This window comes from Amphiura filiformis, chromosome 15 (assembly GCF_039555335.1).
Source record: "Amphiura filiformis chromosome 15, Afil_fr2py, whole genome shotgun sequence".
NCBI lineage: Eukaryota > Metazoa > Echinodermata > Ophiuroidea > Amphilepidida > Amphiuridae > Amphiura > Amphiura filiformis.
Window position 1 is genome coordinate 39,422,220 of NC_092642.1, and position 20,196 is coordinate 39,442,415.

At 38.2% G+C, this 20,196-nt stretch overlaps 1 protein-coding gene across 1 annotated transcript in view; it reads left to right on the forward strand.

Annotated features, from left to right (window-relative positions):
- Positions 1 to 20,196, forward strand: part of LOC140170944 (spatacsin-like) — a 78,441-nt gene that overhangs the window by 8,417 nt on the left and 49,828 nt on the right. Inside the window, exons 6-16 of the mRNA XM_072194139.1 lie at positions 8,327 to 8,447; positions 9,216 to 9,366; positions 10,252 to 10,479; positions 10,952 to 11,083; positions 12,837 to 13,001; positions 13,986 to 14,074; positions 15,200 to 15,385; positions 15,714 to 15,785; positions 16,815 to 16,951; positions 17,748 to 17,965; positions 18,609 to 18,840. Of these exons, the coding sequence (XP_072050240.1) occupies positions 8,327 to 8,447; positions 9,216 to 9,366; positions 10,252 to 10,479; positions 10,952 to 11,083; positions 12,837 to 13,001; positions 13,986 to 14,074; positions 15,200 to 15,385; positions 15,714 to 15,785; positions 16,815 to 16,951; positions 17,748 to 17,965; positions 18,609 to 18,840 (1,731 nt within the window). The remainder of the gene's footprint in view (positions 1 to 8,326; positions 8,448 to 9,215; positions 9,367 to 10,251; positions 10,480 to 10,951; positions 11,084 to 12,836; positions 13,002 to 13,985; positions 14,075 to 15,199; positions 15,386 to 15,713; positions 15,786 to 16,814; positions 16,952 to 17,747; positions 17,966 to 18,608; positions 18,841 to 20,196) is intronic.

Consider the following 20,196-nt stretch of genomic DNA (forward strand, 5'->3'; position numbering starts at 1 on the left):
GACAATGCATTAGGCGAGATACAGTCAGGTGTGTTTGAAGGATTGGACAGACTCAAGTGGTTATACCTGGATAACAGTTCATTAAGTCAGATACAGGCTGGTGGGTTTGAAGGATTGGACAGTCTCAAGCGGTTATATCTAGGTAACAATGCATTACATCAGATACAGTCTGGTGTGTTTGAAGGATTGGACAGTCTCGAGCGGTTATACCTGGGTAACAATGCATTACATCAGATACGGTCTGGTGTGTTTGAAGGATTGGACAGTCTCGAGCTGTTATATCTAGGTAACAATGCATTACATCAGATACAGTCTGGTGTGTTTGAAGGATTGGACAGTCTTGAGCGGTTATATCTAGGTAACAATGCATTACCTCAGATACAGTCTGGGGTGTTTGAAGGACTGGAAAGTTTGGAAAGGTTAGATTTGTCTTACAATGCTTTAGGGGAGATACAGCCTGGTTTGTTTGAAGGACTGGAAAGTCTGGAGAGGTTAGACCTGTCCCATAATGCAATATATGAGATACAACCCAAAACATTTGAAGGACTGGCAAGTCTGGAATGGTTGTTACTGCATAACAACACAATAGATAAGATAACACTTAATGATGCCTTCGGATCATTAAGAAACTTACAAATACTGCAGTTATCCAACAATGAGTTGCTCTCTCTCAATCGTAGCAGTACTTTGCATAGTGTAAAAGCAGTAGCATTTACAAGGTTTGCCCTCTCATTACAGACATTGAATCTAAGTAATAATGCATTACAAGAGATACAGCCAGGTTTGTTTGAAGGAATGACAAGTTTGGTAGAGTTAGACTTGAATAACAATGCACTATGTGAGATACAGCCTGGTGTATTTGAAGGGCAGGTGAGTCTGTTGATTTTAACCTTAAATCACAATGCATTACTTCAGATACAGCTTGGTGTGTTTAAAGGACTTGAAAGTCTCTTATGGTTATTCCTGGAGAACAATGAATTATATGCGATACAGCCTGGTGTGTTTGAAGCACTGGCAAACCTGAGGGCATTACGCCTGGCTCATAATACAATAAGTGAGATACAGCCTGGCACATTTGAAGGACTGGCAAATCTGGAGATGTTATTACTGCATAACAATGCAATCCACAAGATAACATTTAATGCCTTTGGATCATTAAGAAACTTACGGATTCTGATGTTATCCAGGAATGAGCTGCTCTCTCTCAATCCTGGTGTTTTTCAAAACCAAACAAGGCTTGAAGAGCTGGCACTGGATCATAACCAGCTTCATCATCTTCCAGAAAACATTTTCTATAGACTCATTCGTTTAAGGCAGTTAAACTTGTCTGATAATAACTTGAATCTAAGTAATAATTCAGGCGTGTTTGAAGGACTGAGAAGTCTTGTGCAGTTATACTTGCATAACAATGCACTATGTGAGATACAGCCTGGTGTCTTTGAAGGACTAGTGAGTCTCTTGATTTTAACTTTGAATCACAACGCATTACTTGAGATACAGCTTGGTGTGTTTAAAGGACTGGCAAACCTGAGGGCATTAAGCCTGGCTCATAATACAATAAGTGAGATACAGCCTGGCACGTTTGAAGGACTGGCAAATCTGGAGATGTTATTACTGCATTTCAATACAATCCACAAGATAGCATTTAATGCCTTTGGATCATTAAGAAACTTACAAACTCTACTGTTATCCAGCAATGATCTGCTTTCTCTCAATCCTGGGGTATTTCAAAACCAAACAAGGCTAGACGAGCTGGTACTGAATCATAACCAACTTCATCACCTTCCAGAAAACATTTTCTATAACCTCACCCATTTAAAGTATTTAGACCTGTCTGACAACAAGTTGGATCAAATTCCAATACTATCAAAGTGCACCTCATTACAAACAGTTGACTTGAGAGAAAACCCACTGCTATGGATACACAGTGATGTATTTTCAGGTCTGAATAAAACTGTAAACTTGTTTGTTACCTCATCTGCGATCTGCTGTTATGCATCATCGGTTCAGTGTATAAGTGATGAGACACGTTCTCCATTCCTAACGTGTGAGCGCATGTTGACCTTTGACATCCTTCGTATCGTTATATGGTTTATAAGCATCTTTGGTATTCTTGGAAATATATTTTCCCTTTACAAAGGATTTAAGAATAGGCATCAAAGAAATAATGTTCAGTTTCTTCTCATCTCAAATCTCTCAATATCAGATCTCATAATGTGTATTTACTTGATTATTTTGCTTTCAGTAGATATGTATTATGGAGATTATTTCCCAGCAAGCTCTGAATCCTGGCGAGAAAGTGTATTGTGTAGGTTTACTGGAGCTCTATCTGTATTATCCAGTGAGGCTTCAGCTTTTTTGATAACACTAATAAGCATAGACAGGTTTCTGCGTGTAAAGTACCGGTACCCATTTGGAAGTCGACAATTGAGTACAAGTTTAGCCCATTTACTTTTAGTCATACTATGGTCAGTAGCGGTTAGTTTCGGCATCGCCTCTTTTGTACTAGCAGGAATAAATTCTGATTTGTATTCAAATTCAGAGGTTTGTGCTGGCCTCCCAATTTCCAAATTTAAGTTATATAATAAAAGCACTGTTGCTATTGAATACAGTTATGATGATCGAAACCAAACTATACCATACCACATATCAAAGAATATACATGATTATAGTAAGGTATCTATGTACCTTTCCATTGCCATGTTTACCGGTGTCAACCTTGTATGTTTCTTAGTAGTGGGCTTCTGTTACATAGCTATTTTCATTGATGCTAGAAAAACTACTCTAAACTCTGGGCAGTCACAAAGGTCAAACAATGAAATACGCATGGCAATGAAAATGTCTCTTCTGGTCCTCACAGACCTTTGTTGCTGGGTACCAATTGGGGTTTTATCGATTCTTGTTCAGGCTGGTGCAGCTGAAGTCAGCCCTACTGCTTATGTCTGGATAGCAACATTTGTGTTACCTATCAATTCCACCCTCAATCCATTTCTATATAGTTTTGCTGCCTTTTCATTTGACAAAGTAAAATGTCCACATTGCAAACATAGAAGTCAAGAGGAGAACATCCCAATGGACGAAATTGTAGGACAGAAAGATTGAAAGAACTTGATGTCATTGACATTGGCATAGAATTCTTTTTGACATTGGGGGATAGGGGGTTGGAAAAAATCTTGAAGTATTATTGTAAATCCAGCACCTTTTGGCAACTGAATAAGTTTATGGTACAAAACATTTTGCCATATTGAAGCTAAACTGATGAAATATGGTGCAAAAGTGGATTAAATTCGCACAAAGCACGAAAAAATTGGCACTTTTGGGGCTAAAATGGCCAAATATGAGGTTAATTTGATCATAAACCCACATACAGGTGTCAACATGGGGGGATGATTGTATGGACCATCCCCTGGCAAAATATTGCCCCCCGGAAATATGCCTAGATGCTCATTGACAAGTAGGAAGTAATTATACAAAATGTAGAGTGTAAGATGGTTTAACGCAATCATGGTCAAGTTCAGAAATTTGGCAGGCCACATAAAGTGTTATTTATTGACTGCTCGTGATTGAAATGGTGCAAAATACCTACCCGAGATGATGGGGACCATGGTCCTACTATTTTCCTGAGAGGGTAGGTATTTTGCACCATTTTTTTATATGTAAACACATATTAATATTTCTGAATCGGATCCTGTCATTATAAGCTTAGGCCTACAATTTAATAAGCTTGCAGCAAATAGTTTTAGATAGGCTAGGTCACGGCCGATGGTCTTATCCTGACATTATAAGCTTAGGCCTACAATATTATAAGCTTACAGCAAATAGCCTGGGCTAGGCTAGGTCATGGCCGATCTTGGACATGGCCTAGGCCCATGTCTATTATGCCTATGGTCTTATCCTGTCATAAGCTTAGGCCTACAATTTTATAAGCTTGCAGCAAATAGCCTAAGCTACTGTAGGCTAGGTCACGGTCGATCTTGGACATGGCCTAGGCCCATGCCTATGTTGTAGTCTCCACGGCAGCCAGTTTGGTTCCGCTCCCTCCACACAAACAGTCTGCCAATGGCCACTTATAACGCCGTTTCTGATTGGCTACACGTATGTAGCCGTAGAGCTGTACATACGGGAACTTGATTGACCTCAGTCAGCTGGCGAGATGGCGGGTCAAAATTGCTCATGAATAATTAAGTAGCCATTTAGCCGATCGACCAATTGACAGCTTTGTTTGACGTTAAGCTGGATGACGTTGTTAAAAAACCGTTAGCCAATCAAAAAGGACCAGTTCGTCATCATTGGCAGACTGTTTGTGTGGAGGGAGCGTAACCAAACTGACTGCGAAGGAGACTAGCCTATGTTGTTGCTGGTTGCTATGGAATGCCTGAACAACAATAAAACCTAAGATTTATAGAATGTCATATGGTGCTTATGTCCGGTCAGTACTTGTGGCTTAGTGGTCAATGTATCGGTCTAGAGGTCTGCTGAAACAAACTTTTATGTCTAAGGCCAGCCAAAATTAATTGCTTGTCTCAGAGTTCTTTAACGCAGTGCGGGTTTTATTTGCATTTTTAAGAATTTAATTCTAGTTGTCAGTATCTTGACATAGATATATATAATATGCGAACATGTGTTTGTAGCGATATATACAATTACGTGGGTGTTTCATAGTCATACTAAGATAAATACTCGCCACACAAACTTTTTGCAAATTGTGATGTAGCCCATAATAATTTCTTGTATATTTGAGTGTATATTTGATGTAATTGTTGATCTTTTTTTTTTTTTTTTGTTATATGGAAATAAAGAATTGACTGATTTATATTTTGTCATGTTTTCACATTAATCAAGAATGGGAGTGCATGGTCCAGGGGTTAAGGTGCTTGCTATGGGTGCATGAGGTCCTGGGTTCAATACCTGGTGACTTGCTAGGGTATTGGCTTGGAGCTACTTGGGAGGAAAGTCTTAATTTGTTTTCCAATATAAGTAGATTAAATTCAGACTTTCACTCTCCCCAGATGGTACAGTTAGAATTGGGTATTACTGAACCACAAGAGTGCCCAGAGACACAAAGCTAAACACATGAGGAAAACACAATTTTGAATGCCAAAAAATGCAAACCTTGATTTTCCAAAAAATACACCCCCCCCCCAAAAATAGATTTCATGAAAAAAAACATAAAAATAAAACCACACAAAAGACCCTACTACTTGTTATTCAAGGTTGGAAACTTCTATAAGGAAGCTGGATAAAGTTGAACATTTAAACTAGGTACTTGCTTCTGTTGAACTGCTAGCAATGCATACTAATTCAACGCATCTTTGGCTATTCAATAGAAGCAACAGTAATTAAAATGTAAAACTTTATCCAGCTTTGAAAAAAAAAATTAGAATTTTTAACTCTAAATTTAGAAGCAGTATTTCTCCAGTTCCAACCTTGAATAACAAGTAATTTAGAGTCTATTAATTTCTTTTTCTCAAATTTTTTGAAAAAAATTATGCAATTGCACCCAAAAAATGCAATTGCGATTGCGAATACCGTGATCATGTTTTTTTCTGATGCTTACTCTGTGTACAGAGAGATACATATACCTGCAATCAGGAGAGAAATCATTGGGACACTTGATGTTTTGAGGATCAAATTCATGTGAATTGTAGATGAGACTGAAAATACATGATATGTTTCACCATTTTTTATGGTGGAGAAAATTTAGCATAACTTGAGTTAACTTTTTAATACTTCCGTGGTCCAGGTACGCGCTGGTGATCGGCGATCGCATAGAAGTGGCGTGGTTTTGTCCCCTTCTACATGTCAATGACCAATGAGTCATCTATTTTGTTGTCAAGACCGTTGATGAGCCAATCTGCAGCGTGATTATTTATCACTTCTGTGTTTACACTCTTGTACACTTGGCACACAGCAGAGACCATGGAAAAAATTAACTTAACCTTTCACTATTTTTAACATTTAAAATTAATTAAGAGGAGCGGGGATGCGCAAAATAAACAAAGTGTCCCAAAATGTTTGCTCATGATTAAGAGAAGAATGAAAACCCCAACAGTACAGTGTTCCAAGAAAGAAGGAGAGAGAAAGAAAGAAGAAGGTGAAAGGATGGAGGGAGGAAGGAATGAAATAAAGAAGGAAAGAAAAAGAGAGAAAGAAAAAGAAGGTGAAAGGAAGGAGGGAGGAAGGAAGGAAAGAATGAAAGGGTGAAGGGGAGGAAGGAAGGGAAAGAAGGAAAGAAAGAAGGAAGGAAGCTATTTTGGAAGGAAAATATTAAGAAAGTCAATTATTTTACAATAAATTAAAGAAGCTATCAAATGTTACATTATGCAAATTTATAAACACAAATTATGGTGGTGGCCTAATGGAAATGGCATCCAACTAATAATGCAAGGTTGTGGCTTCGGGCCCTATGCTGGCACATTCTCAATTTGCCTTTTTTACAGTTGTGTTGTGGACTGGCCTAGATTTCATTTATATACCATCTAATTTAACTTTAAACTTTTGGGTTGATTAACTGTTCACTCTTTCCTTTAATTTGAATTATGTTCAGTTAGCTCTTGTACAGTGGTAGCACTATGGGGGAGTGGGCATTGCCCCCCCATATTTTCTTGCCCCGCTCAGTTTGCCCCCACACCCAGCTTTATCAGCCTTAAAAACCCAAAATTACATAAATTTCAACTTTTTGAGACAATTTTATTCAAAATGTGTTGACCCCCCATTCACTTCCCCCAACAATGTGCCCCCCAAAAAAAAAAAACCCACCAAATACCTTGTGCCACCACTGCTCTTGTAGTGAGCAATCATTCTCTGTTGTGTTCTTGTACAGGATGCATACTCCTACTTAATTTATCAAATTTGTGCCCATAAATCAATTACAGTTGGCAACATACAGCAGCCTCACACTGCTGTCAAGTGATTACAATATGCTTTAAATTTAATTAGGTCTGGAGGAGCTGATATTTTAGAAATTGAGAACTTGATTTATGTGATAAGATTAAAGGAGCCATTCAGTGATTTACCTGACAAAATATTTATATTCCGTTTACGTTTCTAATTTTGCCATATTTTGAGTAGGGGTGCCTGTGTCATGTATATATAAACCGTAAAGATTCAACTGATGGCGCATATGGGCTCCCTTGACATACTGGACTTTTAGGCACAAACTAAAAGTGCCCTCCTGTAAAATTCCCACCAGCTAATAAGGGCATGGCCATTTCACTCTTGTTGAGATTTTCAGAGGAGGGAGCTGTCTGTTTGTATGTGAAATTTACCCCCAAGGAGCCCATATGTGCCATTATGTGCATCTTTACAGTGTAAAACCATGCAAATAGTCACAAATGTGTTAAGTATTTTAAAATGAGTTTAGGATCTCAACATGAACTTTGAAAAAAAACAACTGTTAAAGTAGATCCATAATTATACTTTTATTCAAATAAATTAAGGAAAAGGCTGTCAATCCAAAGACAGTGACCAACATACAATTCCAAGCAATATTTACTGCTTTTGTACTATTGGGTTTTTTTTTTCGCCTGGTCTCTTGTTACTGAATTGACATGTTACCATAAATCAATTGCAGTTGCCAACATCAGCCTCCTGTACTGATAATATCACATTTTCAATATAATTAGGTCTGGAGGAGCTGACATTTTAGAAATTGAGAACTTGATTTATGTGATAGTTTAAAGGAGCCATTCAGTGATTTACCTGACAAAACACTTACATTTTATTAAAAATTCTGCTGGATTTTTAAACAAGTAATCAAGTTGTCAGTGTGCAATCAGTTTAAAGAAAAAAGAGATTTCAATCTAATGATAAGTCAAATGCAACACAGAAATACTGCAACTTGTTAAGCTTAACATCTCAGTATCAATACCCTAGACTAATTCCAATCAGCCGTCTACACTTCGCATGTACTGTGTATGCTTCGTAGTGACGACTGATTATCTTACAGCCAATATCATGACGGACTTCTGAAAACTATTCAATGCGACTTCAGTTGTGCGCCGTGAAGCGACTGACTAGCGGCGCTCACGTATCAAGCGTCGCTGTACCCGCGCCCGCTGTGACAAGATCGCGCTCTGAACTTCTAAAAACAACAAACTCGGTCAAAAGGTCAATTTGGACACAACTAAGATGCTCTATGCCACAGGAATCCTGTTGCAAAATCCGTCACTTTTTTTCCACGTAGTTTTCTCAGTCGTCAATCCAGACGGTTGACGACTGAGGGCAGCAGTCTAATCAATACCCTAGAAAATAATGGAGTTTTTAGAGAAAGAATAAAATTGTAATGTTTTAATAATAAAGTAATGTTATTATTTGTTACATAAAGCTTCACCGAATGCACAGTACTAGCAGGAAGCCATCAATTCAACCACCCACCACTGCTGATATCAAAGTCGGATATAGAGGTCTTAGCTTGCAATGCACATCAAGAAACCTTGGTCAACCAGGTAAGCTTATATTGGTATAGCTTTAATGTTGGTACACACCAATCACTAAAGGATGTTTTGGATGAGAGAAATGAATCACTGGATGACAATCACAAAAAGCAATTAATCTGCATGATGTTGTCAAAAGCAAATTGCCCCAATTTCATGTGGGAAATTTTATTTCAAATGAAAGTGTTTAATGGCAGTCATAATTAATTTGAAAGTCATAATTTGAAAGTCATAAGCCCAATTTGTTTTCACCTCACCACAATGGAAATAATTTAGTATGGAGTAAGTCAGCATATTGGCATGTTTGCATCAAAAGTAAGCTTTAATATCATTGAAATCATGTGTATATTATTTGCTGAATAGGTAACCTGGTGCACTGTCACTTTGGAAGATTTTTACACACAGTAGTTGCAATTACGCTAACTTTTAATATTCAAAATAGTTAGAATGTTGAACTCAGCACAGTGGTCTAAGAATTCGACTTACAATCACGAGATAGATCCAGGTTGTGGGTCAAGTTCCTGCATCGTCAACATGTTGTGCACTTAGGCAATGCTCTTCACACCATTACCTCTCCCCGCTCAAGTGTATAAATGGATACCAACTTTATTCAATGCTGGGAAGCTAACAGTTTCGCCTAATTGCTTCACAATAGAGTTGCGCACTCCGGCCTGTGAACACAGATTCGTCCCCTTTACATGTTTTTTTCTTGTTTCTTTATTTTACTCACCAAATGATTGTTTTCTATGCTAAATCATGATTATGTATTATTTTGTATAGCTCATGATATACAAGAGTGCCAGTGTAGCAGAATCACTATGTCTACAGAATAGTTGGGACCATTGCTCCATTCCTATCCATGCTCTTGAGGTTGGTCTCCGACACAGACAACTTGATACGGTGGCATTCTATTTGAAGAGCAGGGAAAATGGTGAGAAACTGATAAATTATTGTTCTATAATCAGTCAATTGAATAAGATGTAGTATAATACTTAGAATTCAGAAATATATTCATAATCTAATACATAGGTTTTCAAGTGACGTTAATCAGGCTTGAGCAAACTGACATGAAAATATTGAGAGAGAAAAAAATCAGGACTCAGCAGGGATTGAATATACTTAGGTTTTCAGGTGAAATTCTTTGGGAGGGTGATATTGGTAGACAAATTGAAATATGAATTGTTATCAACATGAATCCAGAATGTTATTTCTAAATTTCATATTATTGGGACTGTTACTATAAAAACAGCAAACCATGTTCTTGTGGGTTTTTTTTTCAAAGAACAGACTATGTCTGTCCCATAGAGATGCTTGCCTTTGAAAAACACAATTTTTTCTTCACAGGAGCAACCCACTTTTTAACAACAGTTGATGATTGAAGCCAGCCCTTAAGAATAGGAAAAACATCAAGATGATCTTCATTATATTTACAGCTGGCCCTTGAAATCTAAGCTAACTGGGACTCAGGCTAAAATCAAGCTAGAATTTCCATACAGAAAACAGAAAAAGTGGGTGCTTAAAATCGTTAAAATATCACTTGATCAAGATCACATTTGATTTAGACTTGCAGGATTGAACATTATATCATGATGAATCCAAATTTTAGCTAATATCTTGCAAATTGCTGCTCATTTTAATCTTTAATTAAGTTTGCAACCATTTTCTTAGAAGCACCACCACCAATAATACCGATTTCCATCAACCAGATTTCTGTTAGGTGGTGTGGAATCTGCAGTTGTTACCATTTAGTGAATACATATGAACGTTTCCAAAATATTCTTGTTCCAACGATTTCTTATATGTTCTCACAATGCAGTGTTCCATGTACGACAACCCACCGCCTCAACAGCTTCCAGCCCCACAGCTATGCAACCCACATCACCTGCCAGGACCTCTGACCTCATACAACTCTGGTTAGCAGTTGACCTCTTGATGACCTCTATTAGAGATAATATCAAGGAACCACAGTCCAGACAATACTCAATGCAATTGTTGCATCTGACTCTAGGATATCAGACCAAACTGATTCAAAATGCTGTTGAGGGTAAGTGATGCTTAACTCTGGTTAACAGTTGACCTCTTGATGACCTCTATTAGAGATAATATCAAGGAACCACAGTCTAGACAGTACTCAATGCAGTTGTTGCATCTGACTCTAGGATATCAAACCAAACTAATTCAAAATGCTGTTGAGGGTAAGTGGTGCTTGACTCTGGTTAGCAGTTGACCTCTTGATGACCTCTATTAGAGATAATATCAAGGAACCACAGTCCAGACAGTACTCAATGCAGTTGTTGCATCTCGCTCTAGGATATCAAACCAAACTTATTCAAAATGCCGTTGAGGGTAAGTGGTGCTTAACTCTGGTTAGCAGTAGACCTCTTGATGACCTCTATTAGAGATAATATCAAGGAACCACAGTCCAGACAGTACTCTATGCAGTTGTTGCATCTCACTCTAGGATATCAAACCAAACTGATTCAGAATGCTGTTGAGGGTAAGTGGTGCTTGACTCTGGTTAGCAGTTGACCTCTTGATGACCTCTATTAGAGATAATATCAAGGAACCACAGTCAAGACAGTACTCAATGCAGTTGTTGCATCTCACTCTAGGATATCAAACCAAACTGATTCAAAATGCTGTTGAGGGTAAGTGGTACTTAACTCTGGTTAGCAGTTGACCTCTTGATGACCTCTATTAGAGATAATATCAAGGAACCACAGTCCAGACAGTACTCTATGCAGTTGTTGGATCTCACTCTAGGATATCAAACCAAACTTATTCAGAATGCTCTTGAGGGTAAGTGGTGCTTAACTCTGGTTGACAGTTGACCTCTTGATTATCTTTGCAAGCAGATTGTGTATACTAAGGAGTCTTCAACATTTGTGATGAAAGTGTATCTTTAGTACAAGCTCATAATCAAAGTAAAACATTCTTGACTTTAGGCACCTTGTATCAGATCAGGTCACACGTTTAACAAACACAACTTTAATAATAATAATAATAACACCTTATCCTTGTTACATGAGTATCTTACACATAGCAGACCAAATACAGGGAATTTGCCTCAATAATATTGAAAAGCAAAGAACAAGAATGTTTAACCTTTGACCTGGCCTGCATATAGACTTCAATACATACTACTGTTGATAAGAGTATTGATAAAGTAACTATCTAATACTGATATCAGTATTATTGCAGTGGCTATCTGTATTGATAAGGTAGTTATCTACTGCTGATATATTTTTATCAGTATTGAAGTATATCTGCTGTTGATATCTGGATGAAAGATGTAGTCATCAACAGATTATTCAGTGGTAGGCTTATTATCAAATTGTCGACCTCATTATGACATTTAGCTGAATTTAGTTATTTTTTAGGAATGTTAAAACTTCAGAAGAAGAAAAAAATGACGGACAACTAACTGTCCCGTTATGTCCATACTACAGGGCAACATAACATTGTTTTGGCCTAAGGGTATTGATGAAGTAGTCATCTACCGTATTCATTCCATTAGCCGCCCATGCCCCAATAAGTGCCCACCCAGTGACTTTACAACAAGCAAACTGTGATATTAGTTTATTAAATGCCCTTGCCAATCTGAATCATGGTTTGAAACATATGACACACTGATGATGATGGATGAATATTTTGTGCCTTTTTTACATATTGTCAGCTTAAACAATGTAAAAAATAAGTGCCCACCCAAAATGACTTTGTTAAGCACCCTGTTAGATTAATGGAACAAATAAGGTACTACAGTAATAAAAGTATTGACATATTAGGTACCTACTGCTGATATCTGTTGTGATGAATATATCTGCTGTTGATAAGGATAGGTCAAATAACCATCTACTGTTAATAGTATTGATGAAGTAGCTATCTACTGCTGATAAGGTATTGATGAAGTAGCTATCTACTGCTGATAAGGTATTGATGAAGTAGCTATCTACTGTTAATAGTATTGATGAAATAGCTATCTACTGCTGATAAGGTATTGATGAAGTAGCTATCTACTGCTGATAAGGTATTGATGAAGTAGCTATCTACTGTTAATAGTATTGATGAAGTAGCTATCTACTGCTGATAAGGTATTGATGAAGTAGCTATCTACTGTTAATAGTATTTATGAAGTAGCTATCTACTGCTGATAAGGTATGGATGAAGTAGCTATATACTGCTGATAATGTATTGATGAAGTAGCTATCTGATGCTGATAATGTATTGATAAAGTAGTTACCCGCTGCTGACAAAGGTATTGACGAAGTAGTTGCCTACTGTTGATGTCAGGATTAATGATGTAGTAAAAAAAATTAAAAATTGATTGACTGAAAAGAAAGATCAGGTCACAATCCAAATACAGATATAGCTCTTCAACTCTGGTTTCCTTCCATTTTGTAGCTTTGGGCAGCAGACAACATGGAGTCAGTTTGGAGTCTACAGGTCCCTCAGAGGAGGAGCTGAATGAGAGTCTTAGGAAACTAATGGCTTATGTGGCAGAGCTCAGACTGTATCTGAAAGAGTGTCCTAGATGGTTGAAGGCAGACAAAGAGGCAGTTGGTGAAGGTATCATATTTTGTCATACTTACTTAATGTCGATTTAAGGCAAATATATTACAGATACAGCTAACTGTAGCTATCTTGTACCTCAAGGAGAGGGAGCACAGTAAAGTTTTTTTTATGTGTATATTGGTTTATGTTCCCTGCAGAGCTTGAAATGACGGTACGGCCTACTGAAGGGAGGTCTTTCAGAGCTGTGTACTATCCAAATCAAGAGTCTTCCTTGGCTTTCTGGTTGAAAATTATCTTTAGAATAACAGAAATGAAAGGAATGATCAATTTGGGGGTCTTTTAGAGCTGAAATTATCAAAATCAAGAGTGTGTCAACACTTTGTTTCGGTAATCTTCAGGTAGGAGCTTGGCAGTCCAAAATGGAGGTCTTTTCAAGGGAATATGCCCCTAAGTTCATCTGTGTTAAGTGCCCCCAGGTCTCATACTACTGTTCGTATATTTAATTCGGACACAACTTGTACATTTGAAAGCAACAAGTGCATCCCATAGGCTATAATAAACTATGCAATTAAAGCAGCCAGTCACTAAGGTAGGAGCTTCTGCGAAGTATGCACACACCTTAATGCCTGGCATTAGATTAGATTCTAATATAGAAAGAGTAGGCTTAATTTTCTGGTCAACTTGCTTGTTAATTAGAGGTTAATGACTGGGCATCAGTTGTTCTGAGGGTATTGTGAAATATTTTAACATTCAAGGAATATCCCGAGGGGCACAGCCTCGAGGGATATTCCGAGGTCCAAAGCACAATGTTTAGATATTTCACAATACCTGAAAAATAACTGATACAAAGTCATTAACCTCATTCATAACTGCCCCCAATTACGCGGAAGTCGCAGCGCGTGATGCACCTCTTCAGTCAAGCGTCAACGCAGTGATCTTAGCAACACGGCACTCCGTACCCACAAGATGGCGGCGTTGACGTCACAATGACTACCTCTATAGATTGTTTTATATGATATTTTCTTCTCTTGATTTCAGATGCAACTGATGGTGCAGTGGACATATCATTGCCAGAGAACCTTTGTCCTCAGGGAGTAACAGCATCATGGGGTGGTTTGACACCACAGGTAAGATGCTATCACTATGTTGTGCAGTATTTATCCTTTATTTTGACCTAATTGGGAATGTAACAAAAAGTTGAACACCATATTCGGTTTTTAAATAAAGGGCCCAAAAGGTCACATAATGTCTTCTTCATGACCATGAATAATAAAGATGTGTAGAAGTCTAACATTGCAGCAGAATGGCAGAAGCAACATTATCATTTGTTCTGTCTCAATACTGATGATATCACTTTATTGAAGATTATTAATTGGTTTGGATGGAAAGTAGACTCTTACACAGTCTTTGTATTTATGTAGGATCTTTTCTCAGGAATGTTTTTCAAAATGTCCAAAATATTTTTGTTTAGAATCAGCGGACATAAGGCAGCCATTTTCCACAGTCTCCTTTCACACAATTTTGTAATTTATTAATAATTGTCAATGCCAACCTGTTTGCATCTAGCATATTTTGTATAATAGTCTAAAGCAGAGAAGATATCCCACAATGCAGTTCTTCCCTGTATAGATTTGCTATTCAGTGCAACATGGGTCAATAGGGACAAAAAAAAATACCTCAATTGCAAGATCTGGATGAGCTCTAATAACCCTAACAAGCCTGAGTACTACAAAACACTACAAACAGCTGCATGGCGCATGCATGCATCCCACGGGATGTGCTGACGCAATCACCCTAAGTGATATATGGGCACGACTTCGCTGACCCGGCCAGCGTAAGACCTGTGGTTAAGTGTCGGCGGCCTACTGCCTGGCATGCGAGGGGTCTCGGGTTCGAATCCCACCCAGAGCCAACAACTTCTTTGTTTGTTTTCTCTCTTTATTTCTCCCTTCTTTCCCTTCCAGTCGCCAAAAATTCCTTCAGGCATTAGGGTTAATTAGGTATTTTTAGTCACTATTGGCCCATGTTGCACTGAATATCAAATCAATGCAGGGAAGCAATGCATTGTGGGAAGCGTAAGCTATCTCTGGGTCTTAAGGAAATCCTGGAAGGAAAAATGATATGAAACCAATTTTATCATTGAGCAAAAATGTTGTGTGATTGTCTGTAGGCACCACTTTTAATAGCCATTCTATAATTATCATTATCTTGTTTTAAACTGTCATTATCCATTTTCTTCCCTGTAATCCAAGGATCTCATCAAAGATGCTATCTTGAATCGCACACTGCCTGTACTACAAGCCTATCTGCATAAGGGAGATACCACAGGGAGTTTACCCAGTGAGATGAGTGGCCTCATCAGCAGAGGACTTGATGTCGTGTTGGATGCTCTACTGGTAGCAGATTTAGACACTGCTTGTGGAATGCTGCAAAACATGGTATGTGTAATGAATAAAACATCTGATCTAGTGTGTTAATGACATTTTGGATGGATGGGCAGATGGCATGGATAAGTTTCAGTGGATTTCAGCCTGTTTGATTCACCTTTTCAGTGTTTTCAGTCCAAATTTACAGAATGTTATGATAAGTTTTCATACCTGAGAAGGGATAGGATGGGACAGGTGTAATGGTGGGTGGATGGCTGGAGGGAGGGAGGGAGAAAGGAAAGTAAGGAAGTGGTGGATGCATGGATGGGAATGTATTGTATTTACATTGGTTATATAATTATTATAACTCAATGTTCTGTATTGGTTTTGTTATGCCTAGGGCTACAATGTGAATGCAGAACTGAAGAAGATATGCTTGTTCACAGCAAACAACAGTTTGAGAGATTTCTTGGTAAGTAGCTATGTTTGTTTTAAATGATCTCGGGTACTATTGCAGAGGGTTTCGGCTCACATTACCCCTATCATAGGTCTATGTATGTTGAAATTTCAGTGCAAATAGAAATGGTCAAAACAGTTTGTTTATATGTGTGTGTGTTTTTTCTGGTTTGTTTATTGGGAAAAAATATATCCTGCTCAACAATTTTGAAGATATTTGCACTTGATTTTTTTTTACATTACCAGTTTTTGCAGGGAATCCAGAAATAAAATGTTACTTTCAAACTTGTATAGCAGCAATTTATAATTTAGATGTATATAAATTCTTACTGGGCTATTTGCAAACTTAAATAACTCACAAATGTTTCAGTAATCATTTTTATTTCACTGTAGCAGAGATTAATAGATATTTCTAGCTAGACTTTCATGTTTTGGTTTCATATCATGTTTATATTCAATGGTATGTGGTAAATGTATCATGACTTTGAAGTATATCAGCATCACAGCAGCTGATAGCTAGGTTTATCCCATTATGCTTAGATAGAACTGCACATGCCATATATAAAGTGTACACAAAATCCCTCACTTCAATTTTCAATTACTGGATTAAATCAGTGCTACTTTGACTTTTGTTTGAAAAATATGATCTCTAAAGTGTAAAAATGTCCATGGCTTTCAAAAAGCAGCTCTTGCTTATTTTTTTTTTTTTTTTGTTACGGAGCAAGCAGATATACTTCAATGCATGATGGGATACTCTCTTCAGCTGCTGTGGATCAGCATATATGTTTCCTGTTGGATATGGTTAAGCAAAATGAATGCTAGATGTTGATAAAATGGGGATGAAATTGCATTAACACACTCAAATCTGCTCTGACATTGAATGGAATTTGTCCAACGCGTCAGGTTTCACCATAACTGGAATGTATATTAGTTATGTTTATAGGGCTACACTGATCTTTTGGTTTGTTCCCTTTTGTTTTAGTCAATTATCAATATAACACATTTCTAGCGCTAGTAATAATTTGCTCTCTACTTTTGTATAAAGATAAACCATCTAAGCCAGATGGGGGAATTCAACAAGGAAGAGGAAGAAGCCATTGCATTTGTGAATCAACTAGGACGATTGTACGCATGCCGGTCATTTGAGAAAGCCAAGTCAATAGCATTGGAGAGTGATAAAGGGTAAGCTTTACTGCAGTGATGGTTTCTTAGTAATATACACCACCTGAAAGAAGAAAATTAATCAAATAATCAAGTTCTTTGTTAAAGTGATGTCATGAATATCATTAAAATGACAATAGTACATGATGAGTGATAATTCAGTATGGTGGATATCCCATAGCCTTAAACATTCAAAGTGTACAGAGTCCTGGGTTTCTAGTCCAATTTCTTAGGCTATACTTTGTCCAACCTATAAGTCATGTAAATTCACATAAACACATGCCAATCACGCAGTACGCAAGGTGTGTTTAGCATAGGTGCTGTGCTAAACTGTGACCATGCCATTCAATATCAATCCACAATGGTATAAATTTTGCTACTTATAGGGTGAAAAAAGTATAGAACCCATATTTTAAAAAATGTGCGGAGATGATTGAGTACTAATATCAGGAATAATAATTAACCAATGTTGCAGGAACACATCTAATATATTTATGCAGCTTGGTCTGTAGTATATGTAAAGAAATAAGTTTTGTTTGGCGTTCTTTCTTAAGGGGCTGGTAACTTTTTACGGCATTTCAACATTTTTTTGATGAAAAATGTCACTTTCCCCCTTATTTTTAGGAAAATTTTCCATTTAAAATGTCACATTCCCCCTCTTTCCTGGCAAAAAATGTTGGATTCCCCCACCTGCTCCACAAAAAAAATGCATTCCCCCATGGCATTAATAATGACTGCTCCCTAAAACACATTGTAAACCTGCAGGAAATTGTTATTGCTCAATTAATTTGACTCTCTTTATTGTTATATGATACAGGGCTTGGTCAGAACAATCTGTTCCAAAGATTCCTGTCAACACTGTGGCTCAAGAGTTCCTCGCTACCAGCATTGTGACCGGCGAATTAGTCTCCTCCGAAGCACCAAACTGTGAGAATTTCAACTATGCAGATATCCTACTAGACTGGGTGAAACACTGGGACCAGGAGACTAGGGAAAGGATACTGATTGAGAAATTACTGTCTGCCAAAAACAAAGGTGTAGTTTCATGAAATGTTACTTTTTTGTCATTTTTTCCTCATTTTTTGTTGGCAAAATTTATGCGTTTTCTTTTATTTTCAGGCCATATTTGTCACTTTTACCCTGATTTTACGCTGTTTTTGAGTAATTTTCCTCTTTTGGTCTGTGGCCTCTCACACCCATGTATAGGGAAAATGATATTAAAACGGATCCATACACCCTCTATGGAAGACATGACCTTAATCGCCCTCACAGGGAGTGTGAATTTCAAATGGGGTTACCTGAATGTGGTTACCCCATTCGAAATATACACCCCCTGTTTGTGAGATTAAGGTCATGTCTTCCACAGACATACTTGCAAATTATTGCAGTGATCTAGAGACAATTGCCGATGGTCAAGCACTGGTAGCAATTGCGCATATGCTACCAGGGATTCAGTCATGGCCAAGATCACAGGGGTTTTGATACTGGAAAAAGTAGCCACATCTGATGGATATAATAACTGCTTTCAAATAGATCAAGGTAGCCATTGTTAAGGATGATATTATATGACCATTAAAGACAAGTGTTTTCACAACTTTTTGTTAATCCTGTTGAATATTATGAAAGTTTTACAAAATTGTTTATGCTTCATAGTTATTTTGCTTTTGTTTGTTTTTAGATACACCCATACAATTCCCTATCAGCCAGAATTCCCTGTGGAATTACCTGACTACACACAGTGAATGGGTCCATATAGAGCAGTGGATAGAATCCAGCTTATCCAATCAGCAACCATCAGGCCCAGTAGGATGGAATCCAGCCCTCCCTAAAACACTAGGCCATCAAGTAGCTGATCAATTACAGTATTGTACTACTTATCTGAGGGAGAGAGTACTGAATGAATTAGCAAGGTAAGCTTATCCAACCAGCAACCATCAGGCCCAGCAGGGCCGGAATTCAGCCCTACCTAAAACACTAGGCCATCAAGTAGCTGATCAATTACAGTATTGTACTACTTATCTGAGGGAGAGAGTACTGAATGAGTTAGCAAGGTAAGCTTATCCAACCAGCAACCATAAGGCCCAGTAGGGTGGAATCCAGCCCTACCTAAAACACTAGGCCATCAAGTAGCTGATCAGTTGGAGTATTGTACTACTTATCTGAGGGAGAGAGTACTGAATGAGTTAGCAAGGTAAGCTTATCCAACCAGCAACCATAAGGCCCAGTAGGGTGGAATCCAGCCCTACCTAAAACACTAGGCCATCAAGTAGCTGATCAGTTGGAGTATTGTACTACTTATCTGAGGGAGAGAGTACTGAATGAGTTAGCAAGGTAAGCTTATCCAACCAGCAACCATAAGGCCCAGTAGGGTGGAATCCAGCCCTACCTAAAACACTAGGTCATCAAGTAGCTGATCAGTTGGAGTATTGTACTACTTATCTGAGGGAGAGAGTACTGAATGAGTTAGCAAGGTAAGCTTATCCAACCAGCAACCATAAGGCCCAGTAGGGTGGAATCCAGCCCTACCTAAAACACTAGGTCATCAAGTAGCTGATCAGTTGCAGTACTGTACTACTTATCTGAGGGAGAGTACTGAATGAGTTAGCAAGGTAAGCTTATCCAACCAGCAACCATAAGGCCCAGTAGGGTGGAATCCAGCCCTACCCAAAACACTAGACCACCAAGTAGCTGATCAATTACAGTATTGTACTACTTATCTGAGGGAGAGAGTACTGAATGAGTTAGCAAGGTAAGCTTATCCAGCCAGCAACCATCAGGCCCAGTAGGGTGGAATCCAGCCCTACCTAAAACACTAGGCCATCAAGTAGCTGATCAATTACAGTATTGTACTACTTATCTGAGGGAGAGAGTACTGAATGAGTTAGCATGGTAAGCTTATCCAACCAGCAACCATCAGGCCCAGTAGGGTGGAATCCAGCCCTACCTAAAACACTAGGCCATCAAGTAGCTGATCAGTTGGAGTATTGTACTACTTATCTGAGGGAGAGAGTACTGAATGAGTTAGCAAGGTAAGCTTATCCAACCAGCAACCATAAGGCCCAGTAGGGTGGAATCCAGCCCTACCTAAAACACTAGCTGATCAGTTGCAGTACTGTACTACTTATCTGAGGGAGAGAATACTGAATGAATTAGCAAGGTAACTACGGGAATTACCATGGTCCGTTATTTACATGGAAAATGTCCAGTTGGGCTTTCATAGCATTGTTATAATATGCCCTCCCCCTTCCCCCTTTCTATCCTCCCTT